Raw genomic sequence first — 12,102 nt, forward strand, 5'->3', positions numbered from 1 at the left:
AAAACATAACCCCTGCTGCTCAAACCTGTCTAACTTGCTTCCCTGTGCCTCTTTTTTCTTGCTGTTGTTTGTGTGAGCAGACATAAAGCAGATTAATTAGTGCAGAAGATCAAACAACCACTAGCAGAATCCACAAAAATCCCCACCTAGCCCATTCTCCTTCTGAAACAATTAAGAAGCTCCCAATCTGTCTAGCACTTGCAGCTCTATGACATGTGACCACCCTGCCTGCAGTCACCTTATCAGGAGGGCAAAGGTGCAACTCCTGTGGGAATACCCTCACCATCTGCTTATCTTATTCAAATCAGAGCCTCCTGTTTGCTGGAACGGTTTTGGGGCAGATTAGGGGCCTTTTAGCGTCTGCTTCTGGGAGAAAATGCTCAACCGGTGATTCTGAGTAATATGATGAGGGGCTGAGGTATGTTTAAAATCAGTCAGGCTAAAGAAACATACTAGGAAATCATGAAAACTTTGACAAACTTTACTGTTAAAATGACATTTCATTGCATATGGCTTCCAACAGTGTAATGGGAGGCATTTGAAATAGAATAACACAAAATAAAAAGCAGCAGTGATAAAAACGTAACAGTGGAAGGAGATAAAAAAAAAATTCTCCTGTGTAAAACTTTGGCCCAAAACAATATTTTAAAGGTAAAAGGATGAAATAGAAAAAAGGTTTTCTTCCATTCTGGATTTTTAATTGATCATTAGTTTGAACTCTTTAACAGGTAATATTAGTGGATGTTTTTTTTGTGCGCTTAGACTGACCTCTGGTGGTTTTATCAATGCAAACTTTAGAAAGTAGAGCATGAGTCGGAAGAACCTGTGAAAATAATTGACTTATTCTGATAAAAGTAAATGTGTTTAATATTATACTTAAATGTCCTGGTTGTGTAATTTTAAAAACTTTTACCGTTACATTTTTTCCCTCAGTGTTTCTACTTTGAAACGGGACCGGAACCAACAAGTGTTTCTTGTTTCCTCCGGTACGCGGACCGCTGCTGGAAGGAGCAAATCAAAATGGCGAGTCAGGAGGAGTCAGTGAGGGAGTTCGTTGCTGTTACCGGCGTAGAGGAGGAGAGGGCCCGCTTTTTCCTGGAGTCCGCCGGTTGGAACCTGCAGGTAGAGCTTTTCTGGGGGGGTTTCCTCCAGTTTTCTGAACCCGACCTGCGGTCCGTCCCCGGCAGACCGCGGCTTTACGGTGGGATGTCTGATCAGTAGCTTACCGGCTAACATTAGCATCTGCCGCCAGTCATTTGTGCAAGTCACCGCTTGGCAATGCAAAGCCGCCTGCTTTCTCTCACCAAGAGAGCAGGTGTGCTACAGCTAATTAGCTGCTACATCCACGGCTACATGGAGCAGCTGTAGTTTTCTGGATGTGGGGGTGATTTCTAAAGTTTTAGCCGGTTGTCCAGTTGTTCCACTGAGCCATGCTAGCCGGAGCTAGCCCGCTGAAAGGCTGGATTAATGATAGTTGACGCAGTGAAGTAAAGCTGTTAGCTTTTAATCTCAGGAGGCAACAGAGTCAACGATTGTTTTTAGATATTACGAACTGTTTACTATAATATACCAATAAATAATACAGGTATCTGAAAGGATGTTTAAAGTAAATGAATCTAAACTAATGGAATAATTGGAATTCCCTGTTTAAGGAAGTCTGTCAACATGCCAGAGTAAATATGTTGGTTTCTGGGCAGGAAAGCAGAGCTGTGGTTGGTATTTATTTAGTTCTTAACAGAACAATTGTTCAACTTTGGGTGTAGCTCAGCCTCCTGATCTCTGGCTGTAAAAGACAAAGATCTTTATTAAACTAACTGGCTGCTTTGCCTGTTCTATTGTTTCAGTAAATATGTGGGATTTAAGCACTTAGAGGAACTCCATCTTAAAATGTTAGAGGTTTGTCAGTCCTGGCTGTAAATCTTATCCTTTCACTTTCAGCTACAGGCGGCCAGCTTCAAGGTCTGACCTGAAAGCTGGGCTGTGAGTTACTCATTGTTCAGGTGAATAAAGGCCTGTCCCTCCCTCAGCAGGTAGAAACAACACTGTCAGCATTCACAGCAGCCTGTAGAGCTCTATTTACCATGGGACATTTTACCACATGACCAACAGTGTTAAGCAGGAGGGACCAATTACAAATCAGCAGGGTCTGAATAAAGAAAATCAAGACATTTTTAACTATAATCTGTTACTTTAAACAGAATGTAACAGTGAAATAAAATGAGGTCTTTATGCATCCATGTTATACATTCACTTTTTAAATAAAAAATATTAAAAATATAAAAATTTTCAATTTTAAAATCTAAAGTGATTTTTAAGTAGAGAACAACAATCGTTCAGTTTGGTTTATAGATAATTTCCTGATTCCCATATTTTCTCAAACCCCTGAACTGTTAATTTTCTTTCTTTTTTCTGTCTTAATGTTGGCAGTGGGCTTTAGGCTGCCCTGCAAGGCTTTAAACCTGGGTTTAACCGGAGACTAAGCCATTCTCAAGCACATATCAAGGAGCTCATTTTGAGCCTGGATCCAGATTTATTGTTGATTCTGTTCATGGTGGAGAATCCTGCTTCACAGCAGCAGGTTGAGCTTCACCGTATTAACAGGAGAAGCGGCGCAAAGGAAATTGGACACTGTCGTTGGACAACATGCAGTACGGTAATTTAAAAATGTTTTAAATCAGTTTGGTCCAGATCTGGACCGCGGTCCGCTAATCGGTGACCTTTGGTGTAAAACAACTGGCCTCAAAAAGGGATTTAAACAAGAAACAATTATTTCATTTTTATTTATTTTTTTATAGTTTAGCAAATTTCTTTTTTAAAAATCTTTTCTAAGGAGGATTTTAATTGCTTGAAAGTTTTGTTTTTTGTCAAAGGAAAGCTCCGTCTACACCTTGAAGCTTTCTCTCTCCGGTTCTTTTCCCTGTAGAGACATCACTCGGGACAAACTATTTAAATAACACTTCATAATCTATATGTATTCAATAACCAGGAGACACAACAACAGATTTGGATAGAAATTCTAATCTTACTCAGATCAGAGAAGTTGCTTAGAGTCACGGAAAGCAGCTGCTTACCAACCGGGCTCAAATCTGGTGAAGTGGCCTCGATTAACAGATAGAGAAGCATTTTATACTCCCAGTCCGCCACATGATCACATCATTACATTACACACCTCTCAGGAAGCGGCAAGATTCACCGTTACAGAATCATACATCAATCATTCCTCTCCAGTCCGCCACATCATTACATCATTATATCATTATATCATTCATACACGTTTGCAGATGAGGAGACATCCATGGCTCCTGCCTTATTAAAATATTACACTTTTTGTTTTTAGATCAGTGACATCATTCTCAATACATTCTCAAATCTTAGCCACATGTCGAATGAAGATGATAACTATATATCTGGATCTGTCCTAAATAGATAAACTGCTGGGGGAAACATCAGTTCTGACCTGCAACAGGCAGCTAATATTAGGGTGTAATAAACTCACACCTCATTAATAGAAATGATCCTAACAAGCTAAATGTTTCATGTTGGTCTTCAGACGTTAACTGGTTAAATTATCTGTTTTCTTTATTTTAATTCTGTCAAACGGATAAATAAATGCATCTTGGTGACCCTTGCATTCGCCTGAGAAAAATATGTTTTGATCATTCTGTTACAGTAATGGATGAGGTCATCAGTCACTAATGTTCCCTGTTGGGTTGTTTCCGCTGGTCGCTCTAAACGGCGCCGGTAGAGCAGGAAGTGAAGGACGATCTGAAAGTGGTTGAAGTGAAAGTTTATGATCAGATCAGATGTTGGTCTCTGTTTGCACGTTTTCTGGCAGCATTCCTGCGTCTCATTCCCGTTTCCACGTTTCCTCCTCAGCTTGCACTCGGCAGTTTCTTTGAGGACGGGAACGATGATGACATCATCACGATTCCTCAGCCGGAGGGCGGCTCCTCCGTGTCTCGATCTACTGGGCCCAGGTAAGATTTTCAACACCTCAGGTTGTTTCCTCTTAATAAAGTCTTGGTTTATTTCTTTATTCATTTTATTAAACCCAAACTGTTTGGTCTGCAGTAGTCAGCCCAGGGTGACCTCCTTCAGAGATCTGATGCATGAGGCAGAGGATGAAAGCGATGAGGAGGAAGGTCAGCGGTAAGTCTGCTGTGGAGTAACATTTTCCTTTTTGTTTCTTCTATTAATAATGTTTAAAAATAATCAGTTTTCTTCCTAAGAGCTTCTGTGTTTTTAGAGCTCTGAGACAGTTTTAAACAAAAAAGTAAAAAAACAAAATTACCTCAGAGGATTTGTGGGTAAGTTGGGCGTAAAGAAGCCATTTTCCAGTTTCCCTTGGTGGCCGCTCCTCTGGTCTGATCACCCGTTCTCCGGCTGGATGGTGAAAAGGTGCGACTGGTTCCAGAAAACACCAAACCAGTTATTGGCGGGCTGTGGAGGAAAAAACAATTTGGCTATATATCATGATTTTCAGCTGCCGATATAATATCGAGCGCTCAGTTCCTTCGGCTAAAGGAAAACAAAAAAGTTTTACCTTAAACAACGGGTGGAGATGGGCTACCACTGGCAGATGGCGCTGTGGAGCCCTTTAGCTGTGCGGCGCTGCATCATATCTGTAGTTGAGGCAGTCACACAGAAAGACATGTTCTCTGTTCGAATCCATGGGAGGCCAGATTGGTTGGCTGCTTACGTCACAGCGCGGCGCCGAGGTCAGTTCGGATTGAAAGACTCCTCGTTATCCGGCCGATAAAGGCGTCCTTCTATTAGCGCATTTTGAAGAACGGATTCGCTGTATCCTCTGTAGCCCTGGGATTCCCAGGATTCATTGCGTGACCAAGCAAGCCGGCTGCTCCGTGCTCAGAGGAAAAAAGGAAATGGCGCCAATCAGTGGTGAATATTGGAAGTTCAGTTTAATATAATCCAGTCTGTGAATAGTTCCGTCTGAGATTAATGAAAGTAGTTAATTTAAATGGTTATAGAGTCAGATATGTGGCGGTAATGTTTGATTTATCTAAAGGTTTTTATCTGTTACTGTGTAAAATTTAAGGACAGATTCTAATATATCTGCAGGCTGGGGGGGGCTATAGATCTGATTGGATGCAGCTGTTGAAGCTCGTCGGAAATGTTATCAACATCCAGAACAGCAGAGAGAAGTTCGGTCTTCATTCTTTTCCTGCTTTGTGTGTCAACGCTCACCGTTGCTAGGTGACGGAGCGTACAGTGGTAAAAGCCGCGGAAGGCTGGACCTGTTTGAATCCACAGCCAAAACTCTTCCGGTCTCCTTATTTCCACAGACCTGGAAGGATCCAGATCCAGACCGCAGCCTTTAAGATCAAACACACCGCGGACCGAGTCCAACGCCGTGGATACCAAAATAACTGAAGGATCGATATCTTCTGAAAATAGATTTTTTTTTTATAATTGTTACCTAATTTAGTAATTGATTAATCATTAACTGGAGTACAGAGACTAAAATCTGCCTTAAGCTGAAAGATTGACCCACTTAGAGCAGGAACTGTTAGGAAATTGTAAAAAAGATTGGAAGATAAAAAATAAAGTTTTCGTCTGTCAATCTGCTCCATTCAGATCTCCAACAGTGGAAAAGTGTTATTTTCTCCCGGTTTAAATTCGTAAAAAATCTTCTTTAAGACCATTTGGTTATCCGATTATTAATCAATAAAATAATCAACGGATTAATCAAATTGCAAAATGCAATGTTAAAATCATTCCTTTTAATACAAAGCTTTGACATTTTAAAGATGTTTGACTTTGTCTAAAAGGTATTTGTTAGTGAGAGATTCCAGCCAGAGTAATCGAAGGACTTCAGTCTAACCCGTCTGCCTTTACACTCCGTCAGGTTTTTCGCGGGGGGATCAGAGCGCAGCGGGCAGCAGATCGTTGGGCCTCCAAAGAAGAAGAGCTCCAACGAGGTGGTGGAGGATCTGTTCAAAGGGGCCAGAGAACACGGCGCCGTGCCGCTGGAGCGCAGCGGGAAAGGACCGGGAGAAACCAGCAAAGCCAGGGTAGCTCCCAGTGTTTTCTCTGTGTGTCGGACTGATAGCTGAAGCATCATCTAACAGATTGTTTTCTCTTTCTTATGGTCTGTGTGGTTCTCAGGCCTTTGTTGGCGGCGGTTACAGGCTGGGAGCAGCTCCTGAGGAGGAGTCGGCCTACGTGGCGGGAGAGAGGCAAGGCGGCAACAGCCAGCAAGACGTAAGAACGTGTTTAGATGTTTGGTTTAGTGCTTGGATGGGTTTGAAATCCTCACTTCCATCCCGTCCATTCTTTAGTCTCATTCTTTTCTGTTGGCTGACTGATCAATAGATCAGATGGTCTGAGCTTCTGGATGTAATGTAATCCCTTCAACATCTAACTTAGGGCCCTGTCACACCTTGATGATTTATCCAGCGTCTGCCCGACGTCCCAGAATCTCCTAAAACGCTGAACTTTCTATGCATCTTTTCAGTCTTGGGCCTAAACATGGAATATTCAGAACTTCTGTCCATCTACAGCCTAACTTCTGCATAACGCACGGCAGCGTTATGCCCATGAAATTAACTCCAAGTATAATTTCCTGGGCATTAGGAAGCATAAATTTAACAATGTGCCCGGTCTGCATAAAAAGATGTCTTTGATCATGGTATTAACCAGGCTGCTGTTTACAGCCCGGCCCAAAGAATAAATAAAAGAAAGCAGGTTTGTGGTGTCTGCTAGGAAGTTTGTTGGTGCATTGAGGTAGATTGAAGTCTTTTTTTTTTATACAAAACTAAAGGGATAAACTCAAATCTGACGTCTTGTGCTGCGAATTGATAACTCCGTCTGACAGCATCAGCTCCTCCCAGCAGGAAAAAGCATCGTCTTCTTGCTCTGATTTGCACGTTTTCCCTTGAACTGATCCGATTAAATTCCTGCATTCTACTAAAATGTCGTGTTTCTCTAGGTCCATGTGGTGCTGAAGCTGTGGAAGACGGGGTTCAGTCTGGATAACGGTGAACTTCGGACCTACAGCGACCCTGGAAATGCAAACTTTCTGGAGGCAATCAGACGTGGGTGAGAACCTCCTTCCAGCTCATCCAGAACGTGTCCTCAGAGGACCGACTAGTCGCCAGTCTGTCCCCAGAACACCAAACCAGGGACCCACCCAGGCCTCACTGTCGGTTTGTTCTTTCAGGGAGATTCCTCTGGAGCTGAGGCAGCGCGCTCGAGGAGGCCAGGTCAACCTGGACATGGAGGACCACAGAGACGAGGACTTTACCAAGCCCAAGGTGGCCTTCAAAGCCTTTGAAGGAGAAGGACAGAAGCTGGGAAGGTGAGATTCTCAGGTTTGATTGAACACGTTATCTGATCAGCTCAGCTGGACTGGAGCCAGTTTCCTCTGAAAGGTCAAAGGTCTCCAAAGCTTTACTGTGATTAAAGAAACCGTTTAACCCCTTAGGAGCAAATTCCGCCTGAAATTACATCTGTGAATTAAAGCAAGTTCAGCTTCCAAACTATAAATTGATAATACAATTGTTTGTGTTTGTATGATGGAAAGGCATTAAGGAATATGTTTCAGGTGGAGCCACTATTTTAAATGTCAGCATGTCTGATTTATAGGTGATTAAACACAGAAAAAAATATTTATCCTCGCCAAATAAAACACTGCAAACGCCATGAAAGCCCATTAGAAGCTCTGGATGAACCTCAGACTTTATTGATCCACATCTAGACTAGAAGTCCAGCTGATCTGGACTGAATCAGTTGAAGCATGTTTGTTCCATGAAGGTTTTAGTGGGCAGAGTGCTGGGAGGGAAGGGGATTTAAAACAAGGCATTTTGTCCACTAATGAAAGAGAATCTGATCAGACAAATATTCAGATTATTGGAGACTTTCTGCATGAGGCGAAGCCTTTGATCCTCAGATTTAGTCGTTGCTTCATTAAAATTTACCAATAAAATCAGCAAACTGGATGGAAAATAAGAATAACAGAGCAGCTGATGGAACCAAGCCGGTTACATGACCTCTGACCCCTCCTTGGAAAGGTCAGAGCCTCTAGTTTCCAATGATGGCGGCCATTAGGGGGCGGGGCTTAAAATGAATACCTGCTGCTGCATTACTCCCGCAGAGTCACACATGGCAGGAATTTTAAATCTCATTTTATTTGATTACACAGCTATGGGAAAAAAAAGTATTCATGAAAAATAATTTTGAAACACGTTTTAGAAAATTTAAAGCCTCATTTAAAAGGCGTGTGGATGAAACACCATGTGACTGACCATTTCTATGAATAGATAAACATGAGCAGGTGTCAGTGGGCCCTGTACCGGGCCCGCTGGGGTTAAGGAGTTTTAGCCAGGCATCTGAGTGGACACCAACGATGGTGTTTCTGGACCGGCAGCCTTTGCTTCATCCTTAGTTGTTGTGGTTTAGCAGCAGGTCCAAATCAGATCCAGGCCTCCTTGGTGAACATCTCTGCTCCCTCAGGTTGGATGGGAAATAGACGCCATCTTGGCCCAGTCATCCACAGGGTTCCTACTCATCCTCTCCTCTGAGTTCTGACTTTCTGGCATCTCTTCACCTCTGCCTCCATCTTTCCCAGCATTCTGACAGTTCCTGCTACTAAAACACATGATGCCGCCGCTACCGTGCTGTGCTGTAGGGATGGCCTGGCGAGGAGTGGCGTCTGGTTTCCTCCAAACATGCTTCCAGGGACTTTTTCACTGTTTGTTGCAGCCAAATGTGGGGCAGTGTTTCAGTTAGTTTGGCACAGAGACACAAAGGAAATAAATCTGCACAGATCTACTCACCTTGTGTGGGCGATACCCAGAGTTTTTCATCTATAGGATACCAAGTAAATACTTCTTCCTCTTCCTCAGTGCCACCCCTGAGCTGGTTTCAGCTGCACCCTCCTCCCAGCAGGACCAGGCTGCCAACGAAGCCCAGGCCGGTTCCTCTGTGAGCCTGGACCCCTCCCAGCCCACCACTAACATTCAGATCCGCCTGGCTGATGGCGGAAAGCTGGTGCAGAAGTTCAACCACAGCCACAGGTGAGCCTCGTGCATTTTAAACCTCAGTTTAATGCAGAGACAGCAGAACAAGGAGAAGCAGCTGCTCCTCCTGGAACATCAGGAAAGCAGGAGCGTTCTGGGCGGTCAGATTTCATTCCTCTGCAGGGTAAACGAAGAGCAGCAGCTCCAGCTCCGACCTTTATAGGCCACTTTAGGGTGAGACTTTGTAGCCAAGAGTTTTCTCCATGGCTAAAACAAGGGAACATACATGAGGCACAAGAAGCGATTCGAGCTGGGAACGAGGGGAATTAAGGCAGTGGAGTCGCACATGTGAAGCACGAAACACAAAGCGTCAAAATGGAGTCACAGAGAAACAGCCGGTATTTCTCAGTTTAGTTCCACCCTTGTCTCTGCAACGCCTCCACTTATCACCAAATCAAACATACTAAGAAAACCATACAAAGAAAAATAGCTGCTAAAAAGACTTAGCACTGGTTATGTTGGGGCTTTAAAACTGATTAGTTTTGTTCCCTGCTAAAACGAAGTTTGTGAATTCAGTTAAATAATTGTTCAAATATATCTGTCATCTGTGTGTTTTTAGCTTTCTTCCTGTATGGGAAGCTTTTCAACATTTGAAACATTAGTGCAGTGGTTTATGTTAAAATAAACCTTTGGGTTAAGTCGTCCCAAGCAGGTTTTTCTTGTGTTTCTTGTGATTTTGGTCTTAAATTTTAATTTAAAGTGGCATTAAAAAGTCTTGAATTTAACTCACCTGATGCTGTAGGAACCCTGCTGCAGCTTCTCATCTAGGTTCTGTCACCTCCAGCCGACCACAGCTGGGAAGACGCATCACTCTTCCATTAATGTTTCTCCATTGGTCGTTACTGATGCTGCCTTCAGTAACAACCAATGGAGGGCCGGGCGATAAACCGGATTTTTACCGTTGCTGTCATTCACTACGATAACCAGGCTTATTTTTTTTCATGTCAGTAAAAAATGCATTAAATAAGTCTGTCAATAATTCTGCATTTTTCCTGTACTCGTGGCTGGTTTTTCCTTCGCTTTTAATTCACAGCAGCATTTATCTGATCATGTGACTCCACCCATCCAATCAGAAGCGTAAACAAAGAGAATGGTGGATGAGCCGAGTGAAGAAGTGTCTAACAGCTGTAAACCAAATGACATCAGTTAATCCTGTAGAGCCGGTTGAGCAGAGATGAAGCTCAGAGAAAAGAGCAAAAGAAACGAAATGTAAAGTTTATCTGAAAACATAGAAACACATCCAGGCTGCAGCGCCTGCAGCTCAGCCGCACTGTGCAGATTAAAGATGTGCAAGAAGATCTATTACCTTTCAGCAAAAGAGTTCGCAAGAGAGGAAACATTTTTCTCCTATTCAATGAAACATTGTTGAATGTTTAAACCTGAACGAGCAAAACACTTTAATATTTAACTGAAAGTAATATGTAATGAGAATTCTTCAATAAGTAAATTATAAATAGATCAGTTGCGTTTCCTGTACAGGCCTTTATTTCTGATGGAGGAGCCTCAATATTTATCGTTCTCCAGGTTAAACTGTCCAGTTTATTGTGATATCGATGTGAGGTGGAACCGCCCGGCCCTAACCTCATCAACGACATGAAACCTTTATGCTTGAGGTAAACTTTGACCTTTCAACATGGCGGACAGCAGCGGAACTATTCTGTATGGTGAGCAGTTTGTTGCCTACAGAATGCTGTAAATGCATTTAAAAAAAGATATATCACCTTTTTACACTTTTTAAAATAACGCCATTTTTTGATTTTGATCAAATCCTGGCTAGCAGGCAGCTGATGCGTCTGATGCGTCCTCTTCTTCCTGTAGCAGATAAACTAGGGAGTCTATAACGGCGGCAGCAGCAGGTCAGGATAATCTCTGGATCCAACATCTTTCTCTTTTCCACCAAATCAAAAGCACCTGAACACAACATGCTGGGAAGGATGATCTAAACCACAGGAAGGCAGCAGGAGTCTCACTCTGATGCAGGAAGTTGGTCCGTCTGAAAAGATGCTAAACATTTAAATCTTAAGAACTGTGATCATTTGTGTTTCTGCAGATGAACCAGTTGCTTCCATTTAACCAGTTTGTTGATCTCAGCAGAAACCAGCAGCCTGTAAAATGATCCGCCTCAGAATAAAACCCTGGATTTTTATTTCTCCCCGTGTGCCTCAGGGTTTCCGACCTGCGGCAGTTCGTGGTGTTGGCGCGGCCAGCGATGGCGGCCAGAGAGTTCGTTCTGATGACCACCTTCCCCAGCAAGGAGCTGACAGACGAGAGCCAGACGCTGCAGGAGGCCAACCTCCTGAACGCCGTCATCGTTCAGAGGCTAAAGTGAGGCTGGGATGAGGCTCCGCCCCCATTCCTCCGCTTCCCTCACGCCGGAGCGCCGAGGGAGCAGAACACATGGACTTACACGGACTTCTAGTTTCTGATGGGTTTATTTCTGAAATTAAATAAAAGATCTTGCTTCCCGTGCCCTCCCTCCTTTCCATCCCCCCTCCCCCCATCAGACTGCAGAGGGCTGAAACGTTCAACCATCCTGCAGATGTTTCCCCTCAAAGCACCGGCCCTGCTGAAGGAATGTGATGCTGATGGCAAATGATTCGTCCAGAGAGACTCACTATAATGTCTACTAACCGTCATCCAGCCTCTGAACAAAGTTCTGAGCTTTCGGCAGCAGCTGAGCTGCTGCTTTACGCATTAGATTTATCATCTTTTCCTTCTCCACAGATAAGCAACAGTAATACGATTCTGTTCCTCAACCCACTGATACCAGTAGCCTTACTCTTCTTTCTCCACCTCCAGCGCCGCCCGCTCCCTTTGTTCAGAGAGGAAGAATTTATTTTTTTAAAATGCCTTTGTTTATTTTCTCCATTAAAGATGCTTCGCCCAGTTCAGACAACAGCATGTTGATGAGTCTGACGCCACTGGTGGAACAAATGAGGTTAAACACACTGGTTTCATTTAGTCAAATCTCAATTCTTGTAACGACGACATGTTCTATGCATCCTGGGGAAACAAATGTTTGGGTCTCCAGTGAAATAAACTCATTTTATGGTTGATGTAAAAA

General features: G+C 43.3%; 1 protein-coding gene across 2 annotated transcripts; it reads left to right on the plus strand.

The window, feature by feature from the left end:
* The first annotated feature begins 963 nt into the window (after positions 1–963).
* Positions 964–12,102, plus strand: nsfl1c (NSFL1 (p97) cofactor (p47)). Of its 2 annotated transcripts, none has more exons than XM_038273530.1 (9): positions 964–1,122; positions 3,877–3,977; positions 4,072–4,149; positions 5,867–6,032; positions 6,127–6,222; positions 6,950–7,059; positions 7,181–7,318; positions 8,865–9,035; positions 11,205–12,102. In XM_038273530.1, the coding sequence occupies exons 1-9, from the start codon at positions 1,021–1,023 to the stop codon at positions 11,365–11,367; spliced, it is 1,125 nt and encodes a 374-aa protein (XP_038129458.1). In that variant the 5' UTR covers positions 964–1,020; the 3' UTR covers positions 11,368–12,102. The 2 variants fall into 2 exon arrangements, with proteins under 2 accessions (XP_038129458.1, XP_038129460.1); XM_038273532.1 differs by having other exon boundaries at positions 4,075–4,149.

Source organism: Cyprinodon tularosa, unplaced genomic scaffold (assembly GCF_016077235.1).
Source record: "Cyprinodon tularosa strain WSP-4 unplaced genomic scaffold, ASM1607723v1 ctg875, whole genome shotgun sequence".
Taxonomy (NCBI): domain Eukaryota; kingdom Metazoa; phylum Chordata; class Actinopteri; order Cyprinodontiformes; family Cyprinodontidae; genus Cyprinodon; species Cyprinodon tularosa.

Excerpts from the sequence above, each read along its gene's own strand:
- nsfl1c (XM_038273530.1), top strand. The coding sequence starts at position 1,021 with ATGGCGAGTCAGGAGGAGTCAGTGAGGGAGTTCGTTGCTGTTACCGGC. Across the intron at positions 7,060-7,180 it reads CTGGAGGCAATCAGACGTGG|GGAGATTCCTCTGGAGCTGA; the intron begins GTGAGAACCTCC and ends TTGTTCTTTCAG. Across the intron at positions 9,036-11,204 it reads AAGTTCAACCACAGCCACAG|GGTTTCCGACCTGCGGCAGT; the intron begins GTGAGCCTCGTG and ends CGTGTGCCTCAG.